At 37.3% G+C, this 25,631-nt stretch overlaps 1 protein-coding gene and 1 non-coding gene across 2 annotated transcripts in view; one reads left to right on the top strand and one right to left on the bottom strand.

The window, feature by feature from the left end:
* The window catches only part of CEP112 (centrosomal protein 112), a 406,137-nt gene that overhangs the window by 244,771 nt on the left and 135,735 nt on the right, over positions 1-25,631 (bottom strand). The window contains exon 19 of the mRNA XM_032319493.1: positions 7,593-7,951. Within this exon, the coding sequence (XP_032175384.1) occupies positions 7,593-7,951 (359 nt within the window). The remainder of the gene's footprint in view (positions 1-7,592; positions 7,952-25,631) is intronic.
* LOC116578568 lies at positions 13,035-13,137 on the top strand. Its single transcript, XR_004280940.1, has one exon. It is a non-coding gene; the product is annotated as a U6 spliceosomal RNA (small nuclear RNA).

Below are 25,631 nucleotides of genomic sequence, written 5' to 3'. Positions count from 1 at the left end.
TGGATAAATAAGACAATATAGTACAGTTGTACAATGGAGTATTATTCAGCCTTCAAAAACACTGAAGTTGTGACACATGCTCCAGCATGGGGAGCCTCAAACACACCATGCTAAGCGAAAGAAGCCAGATACAAGAGGCAACATACTCTATGATTCCATTTATGTGAAATGCCGAGAATAGATAATTGCTTAGAGATGGGAAGTAGATCAGGGGTAGCAAGGGGCTGAGGTGGGGGGGCATCAGGGGGGATGGGAAGTGATTGCTAATGCGTATAGAGTGACCTTTCCAGTGATGAAAATGTTCTGGAATTACATAGTGGGGATGGCTGCACATCTTTGTGAATATACTAAAATCTGCTGAAATGTGTATTTTTAAAAAAGGATAAATTTTATAGCATGTAAATTATATCTCAAGTAAAACAAAACAAAACAACATACCATTAGAAATATGTCTAATAGACATGTCTAGCAGCAGTTGACCTGCAGGGTGACAGAGGCAACAGAGCAGACTGACGGCCTGAGACTGTTCCACTGCCTTCTAGTAAACTTGCCTACTGATACCCGTCTCATTTCTTTACATCTTGAACTCAAGTTATATGGTCAAAAGGGTTCAACAGAAGAGAAATCTTTATGTACTGATAGAAGGAAAAAATACAGGCTTGATGTTACAAATGCATGGAAGTCAACCATGGCTAATACTGAGTTCTGCCTACATGCTGGGCAGTGTGCAAAATAATTTTATACATCTTCTCTCCTTTACTCTCACAGCAAACTTACATAGGGTATTATTATGCCCCAGTTTTACAGAGCAGGGAACTGGAGCTTAGAGAATGGTTCCAAGGCAATATATTTAGTAATAAATTTAATCAGGCCTAGTCCTAGCAGTCTGATCCTAGAGCTCATGCTGTTGGCTACTAGGCTCTGCTGCTTTCCTGATTTTCCAGATGCCATACTCTATGGTCTGAATGTGACCCCCTGAAGTGAGATTAGTGCTCTTCTAAAAGAGGTTCCAGGGTGCCTGGTTGGCTCAGTGGGTTAAAGCCTCTGCCTTTGGCTCAGGTCATGATCCCAATATCCTGGGATCGAGCTCCACATCAGGCTCTCTGCTCAGCAGGGAGCCTGCTTCTCCCTCTCTCTCTCTGCCTGCCTCTCTGCCTACTTGTGATCTCTGTCAAATAAAAAAAAAAAAATCTTTAAAAATTTTAAAATAAAATAAAAGGGGTTCCAGAGAGTTTCCATGCCCCACCCACCATGTGAGGACACAGTGAGAAGTCACCGGCTATGAACCAAGAAGAAGGTCTTCATCAGAACACAACCACGCTGATGCCTTGATCCTGGACTTCGTACCCTCCAGAACTATGAGAAATGAAGTTCTGTTGCTTATGAACTACCCAGTCAGTGGTATTTTTTTACAGCATTGAGAACAGACTGACACATCATAGGTAAGAGTAACTTGGCTTGCCTTCCCTAAAGGCAAAAGTTTACACACATAGAAAACATTATCTGATGAATATCATACCAAAGAATGCTGGAAGATGGGGTGATTTAATGCACACAAATAAAATTTTAGAGAAACATCATGACGGGGAGTTGGTGGGGGCAGGGGTGGTGGTGGTGGTGGATATTTCCCAAATAATGATGCTACTATCTTAAGAGGTAGGCAAAAAGTAATTTGAGTTTTTTGGAATTACTCATATTTGAGTTTAAAAACCCCTCTAAGACACTTAACAATTTCTAAGCTTTCTAATAAGAATACATATGTGATATGAAATACCATAATACCAAACTTTCTCCAAAACACTGAGAACTTTCTCAAAGATTGAATGCAAAAATAAGAAAGCGTGTCCCCTAGTTTCCTCTTCAGCAGGTTTCTCCTGGCTCTTGGTAAAGAAATGGGGCAATGAGCACTTAGAGTTTCCCCCCTTTGGGTTGGATCTGGAAGCAAGGAGCTCTCAGCGTACTCCACAGTATGAACTTACTCCAAATCCACCTTCCCTTTATTTTTCATGACAAACCATTTGTGTCAACATCTTTGTACCCACCACAGATCCTTCTATTTGAAGATGACCCAATCAATACATCCCTGCGCTAAACAAAGCAGCTCTTCTGTGGAAACCCCGTTCTACACGTCTGTTTCATGGGCGGAGCCACCATTTTAATGAGCTAAGGGTTCTACACTCCACCCCAAAGTTGGGGGGGGGGCCCTCCAGGAAAGGGAAGCCATTCTAGATGGTGCTGCAACGCCAGATTCAGCTCCTGTTACTGCCTTTTACAGCAATGTGGTGCAGGCTTCTGGAACTTTTTTTAAAAGCTTTTCTTTAAGGGGCGCCTGGGTGGTTCAGGTCGTGATCCCAGGATGCTGGCATCGAGCCCTGCATCAGACTCTCTTCTCAGCAGAGAGTATTCCTCCTCTCTCTCTGCCTGCCTCTCTGCCTACTTTGTGATCTCTGTCTGTCAAATAAATAAAATGTTAAAAAAAAAAAAAAACACCTTTTCTTTAAGTGGTTTACTTCAGTTGCCTATTCAACAGGAACCTGAATACCTTGCTGCTCATTTTTCTTCCACGTTGCTAAAATAAGATGTCTTTAATGTTAAGCGGTTGCCGAATTCTAAGGCCTTAATGTTTCGTTTCTTTGTCATATGATGTTAATATTAGCTAGTAGACAACAGTGATTAGTAACTGGATGTTACGCTGAAGACCGATTCAAGAGACATCACCACACAAACGACTGAGCGCTTTGATGGCAACAGGGAATTCGAATTTGGCCCAGACCATTTTCATTCTTCTATCACTCTGCCCAAGGAGGAGGAAGGCTTGACTAGGGTTTCCCAGATACAAACACTGAATGTTTTGTTTAAATATTCAAATACTTATTAAAAATAAATATTTGAATACTAAAACAAATGAGAACAGCATAGAGTCATGTGTGGGATACTGGGTACCATGTCCTAGACCTAGGTTGACAAATTCGATGGGTATTTGCTGTAAACATTTTCTTACAAATGTTTAACGGACATTTTCTCTGGTGCGAAAGACCCAGATGACGGTATGGTGCTGCCGAGAACTCTCTGTGAAAAGGATTCTGAGACCAGGCTTGGAGGAAAGGGCTACTGTGGTTGGTGAATAATGTCCCCTTGTAGGGGATTAGGGTTAGGCGCCATGAGGGCTCCTGCCATGCTACCCAGGGACCACAGTGACCACTTCTTCCTCTGTTACTCCTTCATTTTTGCAGGCCTCCTGAAAGCACTTGAAAGGACTATTTCCTATCAGGAATACAATTTTTCGAAGGTTTACTTTGCTTGGTCAGTCTGTCTATAAACAGAAAAGAAAAGTACATTCGACACTATCTGAAAACTTTAAAAATGTAGTTATCATATAATTTAAAAATTATGTACCATTGCTTAGGCAAAAGAAAATTTTGCCAACACATTTTATAAGACATATGACCCAGTGGCTGAGATATCCACTCTGTTTTATGAATGCTAAAAGTCAGTTGTTTTTCATTTTTTTTTTTTTGCCCTAGTAGTCACCTGAGCTATATAGTTAATATAAACACTTTCAATTTAATAGGGAAAATATTTTCTCTGTGTCATTTCATTCCTACCTACCAAATTTAGTCATTGACTTTTTAACTAACTTATAGCCACATAAATCAGAGTCATAAACTTTACCTAAAATCAGGTATACATTATGACCATATTTAAGATATTGTTAAAACCTTGCGTAGGTAATGCACATTGCATTTAGTTGATAACCTCTATCATGACTTACAAATAGAAAACATTGTTGCATATTAAACAGCAAGCATGGGGAGTTGAGGAAATCTCCCAGGTGGTTCCAGTCCTACCACACCTGCTAGTAGTAAAGCTAAATTTCAAAAAAGGTCTCACTCAATGTTAATCACTGTTCGGTCCAGTTCAACATGACAAACACATTGAGCTCCACTGATATTTAGGAAGCTTCTCTCTTAATATAAATAAAATATGTGTTAATTTAAATAAAGGGATGATATTCATCTTAATGAGGGATCCATCTTAATTTCTATCAAAGTAATGAAGTAGAAGTGCAAACGTTCAGCATCTGAAAAAGAGAAAGGTCTGCTGCTAAGAACAGAATTCCTTGTACCATGATTCCAGAGTACACCCTCTAAGAAGCAAAAAAAAAGACTTTGAAGATTGTTTCTTCCAGTGGAACTAGTTGTGGGGCCAAGTATAACTGCATCATTCAAATGCCTTAAAGCAGGGCCTCCATGAAGATAAAAAGGTGGGAAGAAAATTTGCTTTTCAGTTCTGATTTATTTATAAAATGCAGTAAATTTTCCTCGTCTGAGAACATAAAGCATAAAGAAGAAAGAAGCTGCATTCTTATACAACCACAAGCCAGCTCAGATTAAAGGATGTTCTGAAGTACATGATTATTCCAAAAAGGCAATAAAATGTAGGAGACTAATAGACTACAATTTAGTATTTCTTGAGCTTTACAAGCTAACATTTGTATGTACAGGCCAACCTTAATTTGAAAATCTTCCCTTTGCACATTTCTGTACCAGAACTTTTGATAATGATGGCAGTGATCCAACATCTATTTATAAGGTTTCATATTACAAGATACTTCATTTGCTGCCAGCGTGGCATCTCCACTGGAAACTCCAAGAAAAACAAAACAAAACAAAAAAACTTCAAACGTGTCTAAAAAACAGCTAGAGAGGTCTCCATTCTCTTTCCAGCTGGGCTGGAAAACAAGACTTGGGAGCAGCTCTATCATCTATGTTCATGGCTGCTCATTGGTACTCAAGGAGATAAGACTGAGTTAGTCAAAAACATAAAATTGACTTAAAAGGCACTAATAATAAAAAAAAATAAGAAAAAAGGCACTAATAATAATACCTTTTACTATGCATGATAAATGAAGGAACTTTTTTGGCCTCTTCTTCACATGACTGCTAAGACTAGGGGTCTCTGCTAAATTCACTCTTTTTTTTTAATTTAATTTTTAAAAAATTTTTTTTCAATGTTCCAGAATTCATTGTCACTGCTAAATTCTTATTAAAAAATGATAAACACTGTGAACAATGAAACTTTTGATACTTCAAGGGTCAGAAAGAAATGCTGAGTAAAAAGGAAAGTAGTATTCCTCTCCATATTGGAAAGATGACAATACTCCTCAATTGATCTACAGACTCAACACAATCCCAGTCAAAATCCCAGGTGGGATTTTGCAGAAATTGACAAGTGAGCCCTGAAATTCAGAAGGAAATGCAAGGTACACAGAATTGGCAAAACAATCTCAGATGAACAAAGTTGGAGAACTCTCATTTCCTGATTTCAAAACTTATTACAAAGCTAGATTAATCAAAACAGCATGCTACTGGCATAAGAAAAGACATATAAATCAATGGAATAGAATTAAGATTCCAGAAATAAACCCTTACATTGATGATCAGTGAATTTTCGGCAAGGGAGCCAAGACAATTTGATGGAGAAAGAACAGTCTGTACAACAAATGGTGCTGGGACAACCGGATGTCCATTTATCAAAAACAATAAAGCTGGATTCCTTCTTTACACAATTCACACAAAGTAACTCAATATAAACCACAGACTTAAATTTAAGAGCTAAAAATGCAAAGCTCTTAGAAGAAAACAGGAGTAAATTTGGGTGACATTGAGCTAAGCCAAGCCTTCTTAGATATAACACCAGAAGTATAAACAAAAAAGTAAAATATAGATAAACAGCTTCAGCAAATTTAAAACTCTTGTGCTCCTAGGGATATCATCAAAAATGAAAAAGAAAATCCACAGAAGAGGAGAAAGTACTTGCCAGTCATATATGTGAAAAGAGACCTATATCAAGAATACATAAACAACACTTACCAATCAATAGTGAAAAAAAAAATACAGAACACAATTTAAAAAAAGGTGAAGAATCTGGATAGATGTTTCTCCAAAGAAGATACACAGTTGGCCATACGCAAATGAAAGGTCACTCAATAACAGTAGTGATTCAAAAATTGCAATTTAAAACCACAATGAGATATCATTATACAACCTCTCATATGGCTGTACTCAAAAGACAGACAGGAACAAGTGTTTGTTTTGTTTTGTTCTGTTTTGCATTTACCTTGTGTGTACTTTTTTTAAGCTTCTTGAATCCAAATAATTATCCCTTTCACAAAACTGGAAGATTCTGGCTATTATTTATTAAAATATTTTGCCTCTATTATTCTCTTCCCTCTGCTTCCGTGACTCAACTATGATTTATACATTGTGATTGTCCTACGAGTTCCTGCAGCTCATTTTTTAGTATATTTTTCTCTTTGTCTTCAAATTGGCTGATTTCTATTGATTTATCTTCATGTTCATTGAGTCTTCTTATTCTTCACCCTGTTGTTATAATCAGCTCACACTTTAAATCTCAAATGTTGTATTTTTTCAGTTTTTCTGTTGAGATTTCCTGATTTCTCACTTGTTACCAATTTTTCTTAATATCTTTGAGCCAACTCTAATAGCTACTTTAAATTTTTTATCTACTAAACCTAGCATCTAATTCATCCTGAAGTGGTCTCTGCTGATTATTTTCTTAAGAATAAATAGGTTACCTATTTCTTATGTCGAGTAATTTTGGCTTGTATCTTTATGAATGAGACATTAGAGAGTGTGGATTCTGTTATTTTCCTCCAAATAATATTAAGAGTATTCATAGTATTAATATAATTAATTTCAATTGTTTGTTTTCAGCATGCAGGTAACTTGGCTGAACTCAAACAATAAATTCTTGACATCATTATAGTTTTGTAACTATATTTTTAAATATATTTTGGACATATTTATGAACCAATAAATGTAGCTTACCTACAAAAAAAAAAAAAAAAAAAAAAAAAACCCGAAAACAGAAACAAAAACAAAACCTATAAATTCTGTCTCCTCTGTAGGTGACAAAAGTTCATATATAAATTCTGCTCTTTTAATCTTACCTGGGCTGCTTAGAATCCTGTCCAACTATGCATGTTTCAGAATCAGTAAGAAACATGGACCGAGATTATACAAAGAATTTGGGCTTCCCGTCTCACATGTTCACTTATTTCCTGGGTATTTCACCATCTTAGTTTACCAGTGGTTGCTTCATTCGTTCATCTGGTTCTTTAAGCACTAAATTCACAGGTATATACCTAAATTCTAACTGTACCATATGGCACCAAATGCGGATGAATAAATAATATAAAAGTGGGAAATTCACTTTTCCTTCTTACAAGTATGTATTCCCAAACACTCTTTCTTTGTGTTTATTCATTCTCCTGGGCCATCAGGTAGCTCTATTTTACATTTTGCACGGAGCTTCCACTTGTGGGAGGATTAGTCTGATAGGAGCTTACTTGGCCATAGTATAAACTGGAACCCTCCCCACTTCTTTGTTGTTTTGACTGGCAGATTACTATTCATTCTTTAGGGGGTTCAAATGCCAACTCTTTGGATAGACTTGTTAGCTACTTCTTTTGTCCTGTCCACACTTTCTATATACTGCTACTATAGCATTTTTTTTCTGGGAGGGTCATGGTTTTATTGCTGGGTTTCAGGCAAGGGGGTCAAGTCCACCCAGTCCCCAGTCTCCTTCAGCTTGACCACCAGGGCATCTGTAGTCTCCACCTTGATGCCAGCTGTATGCAGGGGTGGGCCCTCCACACTAATCATGGAGAGCTTGGAGGTCAGGTCCACACTCAGGTCTCCTGGTTTGATGCCCTCAATCTTCTTGGCTTTCATGAGATTGGGCATAGTGGCATAGTGGGTTTCGTTGCGCTGCAGGGTAGCAGTCACCGTGGCAGGCAGCTTCAGGCACAGGGTCTCCAGGCCCCCAACAATCTCCCACTCCACTTCCACTTGGTCTCTTCCAGTGTCACCTGGGAGGTGAATGGACCCTGTGGCCAGTCTAGAAATCCAGCTGTCTTCTACCCAGTCTGGTTACAGTCACAGCATTTATATGTACCATTACAGTTGTTAATTTATGTATTTATCTGTTCTAGGATAATGAAATCTCTTTGAGGCTAGGGGAATGCAGGATGTGGGGACACAACCATGTCTTCCTCATATTTATAAACCATATGTTGAACATACTACATGTATAGAGTAATTCAATATTTGTTTCATAAATTCATATTATATCATCTAGATAGACCCAGAGCTAAACCATGGAATGTTGCAAATTTCTCAACCTCAGCACTATTGACATTTCTGATCAGATTATTTCTTTATCATGGGGACCTGTTCTACGCATTGCGATATGGTTAGCAGCATCCCTGGCCTCTTCTCACTAGATCCCAGTGACAATGTCCTATCCCCAACTCTGACAATCCCCAAATGTCTCCAGACATGCTAAATACGCCCTGGAGGGGGTAAAATCATGCCTGATTGAGAACAAGTAGGCCAGAAAGTATGATTCTTTATCAAATTCCACAGAGTGAAAGAAGACTTAGGTATTTAGTTTCTGGGTGTTTGATTTTCAAGGGTTAGGATACTGGTAATGGGGAATAACCTAAAAGAGCAATTACCATCCAACTTCTTAAGAGAATTCAAAGCCATAAATGCTTATAAATTATTATAACGGCTCCACCACCAGGAATTGTTTGTTCCTACAGTATGTGCCTTGTAGGTGTTTTTGACCTGGAGAGAGAAGACGCAGATAATCCTAAACTGACGACGACAACTATGACGATGACGACGACGATGACACTGGTGATAATGATGATGATGATGCCATTCATGCTTGCACACCTCTTCACAGTTCTGAGCTTCTCTATGTATTTTCCCAACTAGGTATACATTTCTCTCTCCTTTTTTTAAAGATTTTATTTATTTATTTGAAAGAGAGAAAGAGTTGGGGGAAGGGCAGAGGGAGAGAGATAAGCAGACTCACCACCGAGTGTGGAGCCTGATATGGGCCTCAATCCCAGGACCTGGGATCATGACCTGAGCTAAAGTCAGACCCTTAACCTACTGAACCACCCAAGTGCCCCTAGGTATATATGTCTAATGGAACATTTTACTTCATTTTAATTTTTAAAAGATTTTTTTTTTGTTTATTTGTTTGTCAGAGAGAGAGAGAGCACAAGCAGGGGGAGCAGCAGGCAGAGGGAGAAGCAGGCTCACCATTGAGCAAGGAGCCTGATGCAGGACTCCATCCCAGGACCCTGGGATCATGACCTGAGCCAAAGGTGGATTGTTCAACTGACTGAGCTACCCAGACACTCTCCTGATGGAAAATTTTAAAGAGGAAGTAAAAACGAGTAAGGGACAAAACTGTAAACTATAATTAGTTGAGAGTATACTCTGCATGGTAATTGTACTTAACATACATAGATTATTCAGTGTCGAAGAAGGCATGTTCTGTAATTATCTAGTTGGACTAATGCCATGATTCATTCCTTTAGTTTATCAAATGACCTTTGGAAAGTGACAGAAGAGAGTGAATTCAGATATGAAAGGAAGAGAAGTAGTTAAGTCTTAAAAAGGCAAACTCTGAAAGGCAAAATGAATGACATCCAAAAATATCAAGTGTAGGAAGAGATCATATATGAATAAGAGAATGGGGGTAGCTAAAAAATTGTTGCACAGAATGAAAGAGTGATTATTGAGATTATCAGCATTATGGACACAATGTAGGACAGAGAGAGCTAATTCAGTATTGAAGTCCACAGAACAATACATGAAAGTAGCCTGGTGTAGCAGTTTCCCTTGGCTATAACAAATCACTGCACACTAAGTAGTCTAAAACAATAGGAATTTATTCCTTCTTCATTCTGGAGGCCAAAAGTGTATAATCATGGAGTCAGCAGCACTGTACTTCCTCTGGAGGCTCTAGGGGAGAATCCATTTCCTGGCACTTGCAACTTCTGGCGATTGTTGGCATCCTTGGCTTACAAACACTGTACTTCTCTCTGATCCATCTTCACATCACCTTCTCCTCTACGTCCCTTCTCCAGTGTCTCTCTTATAAAGATGCTCATGGTTGGCTTTAGGACCCACCTGGACAATCTCCTCATCTCAAGATCTTTAACTCAGTTACTTCTGCAGAGATCCTTTTGTTAAATAAAAACATTCACTAGTTCTGAGGATTCGGACATGAACATATCTACGGTGGGTAGGGGGCTACCGATCAGCCTGCTACACATGGGTTGATAAGGTATAGTCTGCTTTCTGTTTTGGGACTCTGATATTTAGCTCTAGATCAAACTTCTGCTCATCTCTGGAACACAGAAGTCTTCACTTCAAATGCACTACATCAAAGAGCCCATTTGAAGTAATGTCATCAAGATGGTGACATCAATCAGTCCCAACTTCAGTGCCCGTCACCAAAAGACCAACTAGCAACTATCCATAGCCATGACACCATCATGAAAATCCCAGACCCAAGGATAAGAATGAAGCACCCCCATGGGCCACAGAGACTGAGATGGGTCACATAAGAGAGGTAAGAGGAGTGGCTGCACTCTGCATCACCATCCACTCAACCCAGGCTAGCATTACACTGTACCAACAGAGCCACCCTGCTTTCTCCAGTAGAAAAAGGAGAGTCTAAGGTAGACATCCGGTTCCCCCAGTACTGCAGGACACTTCCCAGAAATTCCACTACAGTAAACAAAACAGTATGGTACTCCTATTTAAAAAAAACAAAAACAACACCAATAGAACAAATTGAAAGCCCAGAAACAAATCCGCACATAAGTAGTCAGCTAATATTTGACAAAAAAGCCAAGACTATTCAATGGGGAAGTGACAGTTTCTTCAATATATGGTGTTGGGGAAAATGGATATTCATATGCAAAAGAACAAAACTGGGCCTCTATCTCACACTCACAAAAATTAACTCAAAAGGATTCAAGACTTAATTGTTAGGCCTGAATCTATAAAACTCCTATAAGAAAACAGGATAAAAGCTCCTTGGGATGTCTGGGTGGCTCAGTGGGTTAAAGCCTCTGCCTTCCAGCTCGGGTCATGGTCCCAGGGTCCTGGGATGGAGCCCCGCATCAGGCTCTCTGCTCAGCAGGGAGCCTGCTTTCCTCCTCTCTCTGCCTGCCTCTCTGCTTACTTGTGATCTTTGAATGCCAAATAAATAAATAAAATCTTTAAAAAAAAAAAAAAAAGCTCCTTGACATTGGTTTTAGAAATGACTTCATGAATATGACACCAAAAGCATAAGCAACAAAAACAAAAATAAACAAATGAGACTACATCTTCTGTACAGGAAAAAAAAAAATCAAGAAAATGAAAAGGCAGCCAAAGAATAAGAGAAAATATTTCAAAACCCATGTCTGTTATGGGTTAATGTCCAAAGTATACATATAAAGAAGTCAATATAACTCAAGAGGAAAAAAAAAAAGCCCAAATAATCCTATCAAAAATGGGCAGAAGAACAGAATAGACAATTTTCCAAATAAGATATTCAAATAGCCAACAGATAAATGAAAAAGTGCTCAACATCACCCCCCCTCAGGGAAATGAAAATGAAAACCACAATGAGATATTGTTTTGAACCTGTTAGAATGGCCATAATAAAAAAGACAAGAGATAACAAGTATTAGCTAAGATGTAGTGGAAAGAGAACCCTTGTGCCCTGTGCATAGGAATGTAAATTGGTACAGCCACCATGGAAGAGTATGGAAGTTCCTTAAGAGATTAAAAACAGGAGACAATAGGCCTGAAATGTAATCACAAGGTCCTTATAAGACCAAGGTCAAAGGAGAGACAAGGCAGTATGAGAGAAGCAGCGGCAAAGAAAAGACAATGTGATTCAGGCTCCTAAACCAAGGAAGGAAGACAGGCTCCAGAAGACGGAAAAGGCAAGGAACAGATTCTTCCCTAAAATCTCCCAGCAAAAACCAGTCCTAACAAACGTTGATCTCAGCCCTAAGTTTTATTCTGGACTTCTAATCTTCCAAACTGTAAAATAATACATTGAATTATCTTAAGAGACTATGTTTGTGGTATAGCAGTAAAAGGAAACAATAACACCTAATAAAACTAGTATATATTCAAACCTTGGAACACACCAAGGGATCTCTGAGGTATTATTTATATATATAATTATATATATTATTTATATATATATTATATATATGTTTATATGTATATATATATAAAATATTTATAACTACCTTAATAATGCTGTGAACAAAAAAATAAGTAGGGAATTCAACAAATTTAAAAGTTAAATCAGGCAAAAAAAAAAAAAATCCATAGGTTAAATTTGCTATAGTCTTTGAATATTTAAAGTTTTCATCTTTGCTCTGTTATTTAACTCCTTCTGGGTAATGTCACCATGTTTAAAAAAAACAAAAAAAACAACCACTAAAAAGTCAAATTATTTCTTCGCAAAGAGCATATTTACATTGAATAGTGGCAAACCTGAATGAGATAGGACCCAGGGTAAAACTGTCCAAAGACTGTCCAGTTTGTTTTGATTTTCCCCTTAACCAAGTTGCATCTGCCCAAACATGCAAATTCTCAGTGTGGTTAAGTGCAGGGAATCAGTATGCTTAGGAACTAAAATTTCTGGAGATCAGTGAATGACTGCTAAGGCTTGCAAAAGGAAGAAGTGACCAAGGAAAGTTTTGTTTTTCAAAAGGAAATTCCTAAGACTAGAAGCTGGCATAGAAAAGAAGTGTACAATGGATAATGAGGAACGAGGTGCTGTTGAAAACTCCAGGGCACCCCAGGGATTATGAAAGACCCAAGAAGAATGCCAATGCACAGCTAAAGTGAGTTTGTATGGAGAAGTTTTAAGGCCCTACAAGGAAATGATGCTGCCAAACATTTCTGTACTCCTCATATTAAAGACATGTATCACAATTTTGAAACCCAGTTTGGGTGTCCAATTCAAAACACACAAGGACAGGGGCACCTTGATGGCCTAGTCAGTAGATAGAGGATGTGACTCTTGATTTCAGGGTTGTGAGTTTGAGCCCTATGTTGGGTGTAGAGATCACAAAAAAATAAAATAAAATCTGAAAAAATATATGAGCCAAAAAAACACAAGGATAGTGCTCACTTTGACAGTGGATATACTAGAACTGGAACAATACAGAGAAGATGAGCATGACCCCTGCATAAGGATGATACACAAAATACACAAGGACAAAGTGCTTTCCTGAATCACAGAGTAGGCTGTGTAGAAGATAATCATATAATCACTGAAGCCTAAAAACAAATAAAATATATTTCTAAGGATAACAAATTGATGTTTAAAATGTCCACAGCAAAGTTGAGCAGATTGTTTTACATTCTTCTTCCTCCTAAAAGAACATAATATTTTGAGTTTACAACAGAGTCATCCAACCTCTTATTAAGTCATTCATCAAAAATTGGTTAAGACATATGACGTGTTAATCATTAACTTTCACTAAGGAACAAGCTATGTGACAAACCAAGATGCCACCAGGTAAAGGAAAAAATATATAAGTTCCAAATATTGTAACAGAGGTTTAAACACAGGGTCTTGAAAAACAGAAGGTGAGGGTTCAGAGAAATTTCATTCCATCCAGTCAATGAAGAAGATGGATCTATAGGAAAGAGATCTCTACTGTAGGAATCTCCATCCTATTATAGTAAATCAGAACAACCTTCTTAAAAGGCCCTCAGGGGCAAAAGGGCTTATGTACAGCAACAGTAAACGGAGAAGAAAGAAAGCCAGCAGTTCCCACCATCAATCTGGCTCAAATAGGGCAGCATTGATAGAATCATGGGCAAACACACAATAAGACTCAATGAAACTATAATGTTCCAGTGCTAAACCAGCTAAAGACTCTTCTCTTGATACCAAGGGAAACACTCCAAAAGGGCATGGTACGATATGAAGAAATGCAATTAACTCTCTTCTGACAAGGACCTTGTATTGTCAATGACTTAGGCTTTCCCAGCAGGCTGTGCCCCCAGAGCCAGACTCCAATCTTGAAGAACCATTATTGGTTTTGAAGCATGTTACCTATGAAGAAGAATGAGGAATCTCCTTCAGCTATCCAAAAATCCCCTGAAAACATAAGGATTTCAGCTAGAAGATACATAAATTCATGATCATGACTCAAAAGAACTAATCCTGGCATCAATCTCCTACACTACATTTTCAGCAAGGTGGCTGTGTTCTAGGAGCTGAGGCAAGGGTCCTGGCAGCAAATTTTGAGACTTACTCAGTCAGATACCTGCAAAAGACCTAGAAGAAGTATAAAAATGGATCCAATCTTGGAGAAACTATAGTCTGATTATGGGGGAAAACACAAGAAAAAAAATCAAGTAGTACTGTAATATTATATATAATATATACTCTAAGTGCCATGAAACCATGACAAATGGAAAGAGTCAGTGAGAATCTGTATAAGAAACCAGCCCAGATGATTCACCTCCCCTTCCAATTTACCCCAACCCCCTTCTCCTCTCTAACTCCCCATGTCATCCATGCTATTTGTTATGCTCCACAAATAAGTGAAACCATATGATAATTGACTCTCTCTGCTTGACTTATTTCATTCAGCATAATCTCTTCGAGTCCCATCCATGTTGCTACAAAAGTTGGGGTATTCATCCTTTCTGATGGAGGCATAATACTCCATAGTGTATATGGACCACATTTTCCTTATCCATTCGTCCGTTGAAGGGCATCTTGGTTCTTTCCATAGTTTGGAGACCGTGGCCATTGCTGCTATAAACATTGGGGTACAGATGGCCCTTCTTTTCACAACATCTGTATCTTTGGGGTAAATAAGAGACTATGGACTCTGAAAAACAATCTGAGGGGTTTGAAGTGGCGGGGGGTGGGAGGTTGGGGTACCAGGTGGTGGGTATTATAGAGGGCACAGATTGCATGGAGCACTGGGTGTGGTGAAAAAATAATGAATACTGTTATGCTGAAAATAAATTAATTAATTTTAAAAAACAGCCCAGGTGATCAGAAGATTTGTGTGTGAAGTATAAAATAATGTAGGTAAATGTGATGACATGTTTATACAGTTTAAAGTTTTCTGTATTAATTTTGTGCTAAACTAACTTCTCCCTATAATATAGGCCTATTAAAAAAATGAAAAGACCTCTATCCTAGCAAACAGAAGAGCAATTGAAATCTTCATGGTAAAATAAGAAAACCTTGAGAAAATGATTCTTAAACATAAATAGCTACAGTGGATAGTGAAGAAAAATTCCTTTAAAATCTTAGACTTCAAAAAAATCCCTAATTTAATGTTTTCTTTTATGTTCCTTATATTTAAGAAAGTACTGATTAAAAGTTCCATATATAAATTATTCATCATACATGCAAAGCTACATACATATCCACCAATACAGCTTACTTTACAGGCAGTCGTTTATCAGTAAATAATGAGAGGCACGTTCATCCTATAAAACGACAAAGCCTAAATACATTGAAATAGGTACAGGACCACTTCCTGTTACTCAGGAGAGGAAAAAAGGCAATGTGAAGTCATTCAAGCAGAATAATAAGTAAACCAAAGCCAGATCAAAGGAATATAGAAGAAAGGCTGAAACATGAAGCTGAAATATTTATTTCCTTCAAAACATCATCCATGCCTTGTCCCTGGGCAGTTCAACATTTCAAAGTAGGTGGAAAATATTCTCACTTACATTCATCACTATGCACAAGTAGATCAAATTTTAAATAGGAAAATTTTCTCTTTATTTACCAAACATAAATGTAATACTTATCATTGGGAGTTTTTTTGCTTATCAGAAATGATTTCTAAATTATGTGAAATAATTAAAAAGTCGTAATAGATACTTTTCAGTACTTCCAATGGATGAAGCTGCTACAAACGATAACATTCATGGTGCAAGCATAATTTTTAATGTCTTCACAAATGATGAAACAGAGGGAACATTTATTGAATGTTCACTATGCTCATTGGTTTGCGGTAGTTCGTGAACTATTTCATTTCATTTTTAAACCGATAAGAAAGTTATCACTTACTTTTTTCCACCAGTGAAAATAAGGAAGTTTAGACGAGTTAAGTGATTTGCCCAAGTATTTACAGAATCAATGGCAGAATGAGAAATTAAAGCAGCCCAAAGTCCAAAGTCATTCTACTACACCATGCTACTTCTTTAAACCTGTATATGTGTGTGTGTGTGTGTATATATATATACACACACATGCGTATATATAATATACATAACTAAATCACTGATGTTAATTGGTTGAACTTACAAGTAGGTGCTTACTTATTATAATTTATCCTCACATAACATATTTGCATATCAAACCACTTTCAGTACATTTGAAAGCTAAAATATTTATCAAGTATTTACTTAACACCTATTGTATGCCAGAATCTGTGTTTGGTGTTGAAAATACAAAAATGATCAACACACTGTCCCTGCATTCAATATAGAAAAGAAGACAAACTCTATACCACTTTCAGTATGATAAAAGCTACACAATAATATGAACATAATAATATGAACAAATAAGAACTGGAGAAATTCATTATGCCTAGGGTAAAACAGAAAAGCTTCATAAAGGGCAGGTCATTTGGTAGGATCGTCACAAAGAATGTTGAAGAGGTGTAACATATACATATATATGTTTTCTAACTGTGTATTAAAATGGGTATGTATTTGTTAAATACATATTTTTATTTGATATTTGTAAAATACCTTTTATTTTCCTCCTTGCCATCATACTTTCCATGAGAAGAGCAAATCTCCATCAGAAGATTCTTATTTATTTCAAGGGAAAGATGAACATGGTAGAGGTAAGAAATTTCTAAATAAAAGGTTTTGTTTCAGATATAATAAAATATGCAACCATTTTTGCTGATTATAAAAAGCACACACTCTTATCAAAAAGTGTATAAAAAAGTGTATTAGCTGGATTTATGTTAGTTTTAAGAAATCAATCTTTATTTATAAACAAAAATCACCCATGTTTCACTCACCATTTCTCCCTACCTCATACTACACTTTTCCAAAGGCTCCAGTGGTTATCTTATATGTGATTAGCAATAAGTTCAGTCACTGTTAATCTGCTACTATGTAGTATTTATTAATTCATTTACCATTAATGTCGTAAGCTCCCATTATGTGCCAGGCAACTTGCTAGATGTTAAAATAACACCAGTGAACCAACCACACCCAGTTCCTGTGCTAAGGGAGCTTTCAGTCTAGCAAAGAGAAAAAGACACTGAATTAATACAAAACAATGAAAATTCCATTCAATGACCAAAAAAGAAATACAGAGTATTAAGGTTTATGCAAGAGGGTAAAAAACCTTAACCAGGAATTAGGATGAAATAAAGTGATGTTAAAGTTAACTGAATTTGTATGTTGATTATACTTCAACAGAAAATAATTTTTTAATGGAAAAATGAAACTTAACTGAACGGTGAAGAGGACTGGATCCTCTTACCGTACCCTGCAGGGTAGGGTATTTCAGCACAAAGGATAACAGAGGAGCTGCAAAACAGCTAAATCAGGGAAGAGAATAGGGGCCAAGATGGCAATGCAGGGAACATGGACCTGTGATAAGGCTGAGAAGTACCCTGTCATACTGAAATTCTAGAGACAGAACTTTCATAGCTTTGTAGAAAAACTACATTGTATGAAATGAAAAGCATAATGGATAGGATTACAGGCACTGCTGAAGAAAAGGTTCATGAACTTGAAGACTTAGCAGTGAAAACTAACCAAAACAAAGCACAGAACGAAAAACAGAATAATAAAAAACAAAGCATTGGTGACAACTGTCAGCAATCTAATATTCATATATTTAGAGTTACCCTTAAAGGAAAAGAGAGATGGGGGACAGAAAAATATTAGAAGAAATCATGGCCAAAAGCTTTCCAAATTTAATTAAAATTATAAATCTACAGATCCAAGAACGCCAAGAACTCCAAGCATAAGACAAATAAAACTACATGAAGGCACAACATAATTGATTTGCCCCCCCCCCAAAAAAAGAATCTTGAAAACAGCTGGAAAAAAAGACATGTTCCAGAGGAACAAAAGTAAGGAGAGCAGCAGATTCCTGGCAGATACAAGGCAAGCAAGAAGACAATGAGGTGACATCTTCATGAAGGCAAGAACAATTCAGTATTAGATGATCTAATAATACATTTAATAATGATTAGATTACCTGGGGCACCTGGGTGGCTCAGTTGGTTAAGAGGCTGCCTTCAGCTCAGGTCATGATCCCAGGGTCCTGGGATCGAGTCCCACATCAGGCTCTCTGCTCAGCAGGGAGCCTGCTTCTCCCTTTCCCTCTGCCTGCCACTCTGCCTACTTGTGCTATCTCTCTGTCAAATAAATAAGTAAAATCTTAAAAAAAAAACAATGATGATTAGATTACCTAATCCCAAAATGACCAATAAAATTGATAATCCTCCAGCCAGACTGATTGGGAAAGAAAGACAATAAAAATCAACATTACAAATGAGAGAGGTTCTGCACAGCAGAGTCTATACATATTAAAAGGACAAGAAGGCATATTATGAAAGAAAGAGAAAAGAGAAATTTAATCCATATTTCCCAGCACATACAAAATTAACTTAAAAAAATGGATCACAATCCCAAATGTAAAACCTGGAACTATAAGCTTCCAGAAGAAAACCTTTGTGATCTGGGATTAGGAAAAGACTTCTTAGATGTGATCCCAAAAGCACCATCTGTAAAAGAACAAATAAATACCCTGGATTTCAACAAAATTAAAAACACCACTTCCTTGAAATAAACCATTAAAAGAATGACAAGGAAAGCCACACACTGGGAGAAAAACATGGGCAAATCATGTATCTATTAAAGGACTTGTATCCAATAAAGACAAAGGATTTTCAAGACTCAATACTAAGAAAACAACCAACACAGTTTAAAAATAAAAAAGAGGCTAAAGATTTGAACAGACAGTTGCCAAAGTAGATATACTTATGGCAAAAAAAGGACACGGTGAGTTTTTCAACATTGGTCACTAGGGAAATGCAAATTAAAGCCACAATGAAGTGCTTGGACAAGCCTGTTGGAATTGTGAAAATAGCAACACTGACCATATCAAGTGTTGGCAAGGATGGGGAGGAAGAAGAACTTTCACATACTGCCGGAGGGAATGTAAAATAGTACAAACCACTCTGGACAACAGTTTGGCAGCTTCTTAAAGAGTTAAACATACACCTCCCACTTGATCCAGACATTTGACTCTCGGGTTTTTATTCAAAATAACAAAAAGAAAATGTCCACACAAAAACCAATGTTTATAGAAGCCTTATCTATAATAGCCCCAAACTGAAAACAGCCTAAATGTCCATCAACAGATATATGGGTCAACAAAATATGGTATATCCATAGAATGGAATAATACTCAAAAATAAAAAGGAATGAACTATTGATATTCAGTAAAACACCTCAAAATCATTATGCCAAGGGAAAGAAGAAAGACCAAAAAGTACATATTGCATATGCTTCCATTTGTTTAAAATTCTAGAGATTAAAGTATAGTGACAGAAATGAGATTAGTGCCTGCATAAGGAGAAGTCAGAGAAAAGTGGGCAGTAGAGATTTCATAGCAGCATAAGGAATCTTTTGGGAATAACTAATGCTCACATAGACAGATTTTGTGTTGGTTGTTTCACAAGTGTATAGGGTATGTCAGAATGTGAAACTATACTTTGTGTGAAATGTATTATATTTCAACTATAATTCAATAAAGCTATTAAAATAGCCCTGAAATATATTAAAATATATTTATCTTCACTTATTGTAAGAGAACTGCAAGTTAAAACTATATTCAGATACTATTTATCACCTATCATCTATCAGACAAAAAAGCTAAAAAATATATTGTTTGGGAGGTTAAAAATCATTCTAATATGTAGCCAGTAGAAATTTTATATACATATATATATATATATATATACATATATATATATATACATAAATTTAGCAATATAAAACACAACTACATATATGTTAATCTTTTGATCAGATAATACAAAAATACACATCCTAGTAGGTTATTCGTTATAGCATCAACTGTAATTACAAAAACTGAACCAACTGAATGCCCGCAGGTAGGACAGCTGTTGCATAAATTGTGGTTTGTCCACACAATGTATGAATGCCCTCTAATTTATAACAAATGGATAAAGCAAAGTATAAGGAAATATATATAAACTGCTCATCTGTGCAAAAACAAACACAGAAAAGATGTCAAAGACTGACATGAGGTCACCCACCAACCGGGGCTGGGCGGGAGGAGAAAGGACAGAAGCAGCAGAGGTGGGACTCCGTTCCTCTGAATACACCTTGTCGTGCAGGTCTCATTTCTGAAATCACGTTAATATTCCTTTACTCAAAAAATAAAGAATAAAACTAATGAGGATGGGGGGGTACGATTCTAAAATGAAATGCCAACAGAAAAAAAGTCTCAAAAGACATGAGCTCCTTCAACAAGAAGAGAACTTCTGTCCATCTTGGTCTGGCTCTCTCCCACACCCACTAACGAGTAGGGGGCGTTGAGAGAAACAATCATGAAGGCACCGTCCAGCGCCTTCCTCTCTCCGGGAATATCCCCTGCTGTACACAGACTCTTGCTGGCTGCTCGGGCTGTGACCAGACCAGAGTACATTAATTCTACAAGGGAGGATTCCCAAGCCGCACGTTGGCCGCCACTCACCTAAACCACAGCCCTAGCTACCTGATTCTTCTATTTTTTCAAATTAATTATAAATTTGAGAGGAAAAGGAGGTGTTACTTAGGGGCTTCCAATCTCTTCCAAATAAAAAATGTCACAAATTTTTCAGGTTTTTTACAAGTTTCCATTAAGAATTTATTTCTACTGAATAGACCCTAGCTGTTCCTAATAAAACAGAATCACAATTTTAGTCTCATAAATAATCTTCCTTAAAATTCCTAAGGAAATCTATAGAAGCATGGCATTCCTAATTCAGGCTTTGTTAGTAAGAATTTGTGGTAGTTCTGACAGTGAGGACATTTAAGTTCACTTTTATTTGTTCTACAATAAGTCATCTCTTTTTAATTACTCCAGAATTTAAGCATTAAAAAAAAAGATTTACTTATTTATTTCAGTGAGAGAGAGCGAGCGAGAGAGAGAGAGAGAGCATGAACAGGAGGGGAGAGGGAGGGGAATTACAAGCTAACTTCATGCTTGGCTTGGAGCCCAAAGTAGGGCTCCATCTCACAACCCTGACCCTGAGATCATGACAAGAGCTGAAACCAAAACTCGGATGCTTAACCAACCGTGCCACTCAGGTGCCCCCCAAAGGTAAGTTTTTAATGTAGCAAGGAAAACTATATTCATATGTGAAAAATACACAAGAAATAAAGCCTGAAAAAAAAACAACCCTCAAATCTTTGTGAGACTTCTACAAAATAAAGTGACAAATTAAGAAAAATTTCAATTAAACCTTATCGAAGTAATAAATGTTTTTATCCAGTTAGCTAAATAAATGTCTTTTTAAAAATAAATATAGTTTTGGAGCACCTGGACAGCTCAGTGGGTTAAAGCCTCTACCTCATGATCTCGGGGTCCTGGGATCAAGCCCTGCATTGGGCTCTCTGCTCAGCAGGGAGCCTGCTTCTTCCTCTCTCTCTCTGCCTGCCTCTCTGCCTACTTGTGATCTCCGTCTGTCAAATAAATAAATAAAATCTTTAAATAAATAAATAAATATAGTGTATAACAACATTATATAGGCCACATTAAATCTATTTTTAAAAATAAATATAACTATTTAATAAATTTTTAATATACCCTCTAATTCACACTACCTGAATAAAATGGCTGTCACTGTAAAGATGGGAGCTATTGGTGAAGAGTCCCTCTTGAGATGGAGCTGGAGGAGACAAAGCTTTTGTACACACAGGCTGCACTTCCTATAGCTTCTCGGCCTCTCTCTGTGCATCTGCTCCATTTTTTCCTTGGCCTCAACATTTCTACTCAGAACTTGAGTTTGCATTACAGCCCATTGTGGCTGCCCAGCCAATCTTCATCTTCTGTGTTTCCAGCTTCTGCCCTGATTCAGTCTCTAGGTTTTCCAGTTCCAAATTCCCAAGATCAGGAAGGAGGAGCAGTGCCTATAGCACAATGGTTGGGACTAAGGGCTCTAGAGTCAAACACATACAATTTCGAAACCTTGCACCTCCACTTACTAGCTGTGTCACATTAAGCTCTTTGTTATCTGAGTAAAATAAGTTTGCTACCTTCAGATCAGGTGTCCACTCTGGACCCCATGTACATGGCAGAGGAGGAGAGAGGTCTTATGCAGAGAACATGGTGAGTTGCCATCAGAAGCTGTGGGCGGGGCACATTCTCCCATTTGAGACTCCGGGGAAGAATAAGCCATGACATATACATGGTATTTGCGGCCATCAATGAGTCCCTGGGATCAAGTCATTTAAAAGGCACAAAAGGAGATCTACTGAGTGACACATAAAGTGAAAGACTGCATGCTATCCGAAAAAGAGGACTGAATTAGGAATCAGAAGGCCTAGAATTAAGTCCCAGCTCAGTCACATACGAACAGCACCACACTGGTTAAATCACTTAATCTCTTTGAACCTCAGTTTCTCCCTTTAAAATGCAGATAATCACAAACAACCACTAAAGATTCTTTTGGTGATGAACTAAGAGGATATATACTGTGGGGGCACCTGGGTGGCTCAGTGGGTTAAGCCTCTGCCTTCGGCTCAGGTCATGATCTCAGCGTCCTGGGATCGAGCCCCGCATCAGGCTTCCTGCTCTGTGGGAAGCCTGTTTCTCCCTCTCCCACTCCCCCTGTTTGTGTTCCCTCTCTCGCTGTGTCTCTCTCTGTCAAAAAAAAAAAAAAAAAAAAAAAAAGAAAAAGAAAGAGGGTATATACCGAAATCATTTTGACTATAATGCATTAAATAAAATATTGCTATATTCTATTCGTTTATCAACTCTCCACCAGGCTTAAGTCTATTTCACCACATTTCATTGCTAAAGTGAATTTTGATTATAGTAAAACTCAAGAAGCTAAATATATAAACTGCTTAAAACAGTAAGTTCAGCAAATTTAATTCCTGAAGAAAGAATCTAATAAACCTAAAAGCCACACTTACTGTGTGAAAGTGTCACAAATGTCAGCCAATAAGAGGCCTCTTGACCATTATATCACAGTGACACTGATGTAAAGCAGTGTGTCCTCTAAGCAGTGCAGGATTCTGTAAAGACGCATCTACAAAGAAGTACTTAACAGAACAGAAACTTCCTTTTCGATCTGAAGCGAGGTCACCATATATTTCTGTCCTCTCTTTAAGCCTTCCACCGTGCCTCTTCGAGGCAGGGTTACGTCAGCATGCTCACTGGGGCTAAGGAATGCTTACAAGAAACAGGAAACTTTGCTCTCCATCTAAAATGGTTTCAGATGCTCAAGTAGAGCAAAGAGAACAGATGGGTCCCCCCCCCACCTACCACCATCGACATTCAACAGTGCTATTTTTCAAGAAGAAAATTATGTTCAGAGTTTGTGGGCACTTTCCAAAGTGTAGGGATAACTTTTCTCAAGATGACACAAATGTCTGCATCAGTGCAAAACTGAATACTTTTCAAGTCACCTAACAAAAATGAGTATGAATTTTTGATGGTGACTTCTAGTGATTTATCCATAATTTTCAACTTCAAATTTCATGGTACCCGTTGCAAGAAAAACAAACTATTCTACTCCTATTAATTACTTAGAAAATTTTTACACTGAAACTTTAACTATATATTATAAATGTTTGTTCCCATTGTAGCCAAAAACTAGAGAAGGGATGATGACAATTTATGGGTGTGATAAACTTTCATGATGAATTGGAACTTTCTCTACCAAACAGGGTGACTCTCCTCAGTAATAATTTCAAACACTGCTACTGTTCAAAACCACTGATTAGTCGTAACAGAGCAAGCTAAGGAACAATTAACTTCCCCAGTAAAGAACTTGAAATGTTTCTCATTATAATCACATAGCACCCCTTTAAAAAGCAAAAGCAAAATCAAAGAATCAGACATCAAAAGACCATTAGGTCTTTCAATAGAGACCATTTCCAGACCTACTTTACTCCACATCAAACCTCCTTCGGGGTGTTTTCATTGTTCACTAAGAATAGAGATATATGGTTCAAATTACCAAAAGTTTCTTCAAAGTTCCTTGACATTTGTGTATTCCACACCTAAAATGAATAAATGTTCTATCAAGTAATAAAAAACTAGAAGATCCAAATTTTAACAAAGTCCCCAATTTTTAAATTCCTTGTTAAATTTCATGACCTCGAACTTCAGGGACTGTAAGTTAGGAAGGAATAAAGGAAACAGAGTTAAGGAAATGAAAGCGTGTTTTTCTTAAGGATGGAAATGTTTGACATTTGCTTATTTATTGTTTATTATTGTCTGACAAAAGTGTTTCTTCCAGAAAATCAGGTCTGTTTGCTTCACTCCTAACCTCATGCTTGGACGTTCACACATTACCACATACATGTCTTGAAACATTTTATTTCTTCTGGCAGGGAAGTTTCCTCTTCTCCGCCAGCTCGTTTTCTGTTCTTCAAAACCTAGTTTTATTGCAGAGAGATATTCAGGAAAGTTCAGTCTTCCTCCAATGTCAGTTTCATCACATACCACACTACTACCAATTCTCTAACCATCTGCCGTCCCCTGTGGAACAAAGTACATCCTTCCGTCCCCACCTTTGGGGGGATTTGGGGTCTTGCTCAGGCTCCTGTATTCCTGATCCAAGTGGACTCCTTTTCTCCAGTTCCCTCACATGCCCTCTTGTACTCTCCATCCCTCCATCTTAGGTTCACACTCTTCCAACTTCTTGGATGACTTTTACCATATATAAGAATAAATGTATCAGGTACATAAGACACTGTGTTCAGAGTATACGTTGGGGATACCATCAGAAAGAGATCTATTATTAAGAGTTAGCTTATACGAATTTTTTACTGATATTATTTTCTGAGTCTCCATGAAGAAGTAACTGTGAGAAATAATGATCATTAGTGATGTTTTCCAATAGTTCAGATGTGTTTTTAATTTTGCTTTCTTCCTTTATATTTTTAGCAAACAGGCTTAAGTCCAATATGAAATTAATTGAGCTTAAAGAAACATCACTTTCAACATGGGTGATGATCTCTATCTTGTGTCAATTATGCTTTGTTTGTAAGAGTTGATTTCTTATCACTAGCCTTGGCACTATTTTTCTGATTGCAAAAATTCAATAAAATATTAAAATGACCATATAAATGAGCTGCTATAGCAAAGGGAGACAACATTCCCATAATGCCCAGTGGCCAAAAAGTGTAAAAACCTAACAATTCTACTGTGACTCTCTTGGCATAAACGTGATCATCTTAATTTACAATTTTTTAATGACAATGATTATACATGGATGGATATGGAGAGTAAAAATCTGTCAGAGTACTTTTAGCACCAATTAGCAGAAGAAAATTTTGTTTGCAAAGCCTAACAAAGGAGATACTGGTGAAAAGATCCAAAAGTAGGGAAGGCAACCCACCCAACTTAACTGCTCACTCTAATTTGATACAAATATGACTTAAGAACATCAAGCTCTCCTTGTTATAATTCTATCAGAAAATAATTTAATCAGTGGTTTGCCTTCTGGAATAGGCTAG

This window comes from Mustela erminea, chromosome 18 (assembly GCF_009829155.1).
Source record: "Mustela erminea isolate mMusErm1 chromosome 18, mMusErm1.Pri, whole genome shotgun sequence".
In the NCBI taxonomy this organism is placed as follows: Eukaryota; Metazoa; Chordata; class Mammalia; order Carnivora; family Mustelidae; genus Mustela; species Mustela erminea.
The sequence above is the reverse complement of the archived record's forward strand: the minus strand, read 5'-3'. Positions and strand labels throughout refer to the sequence as shown.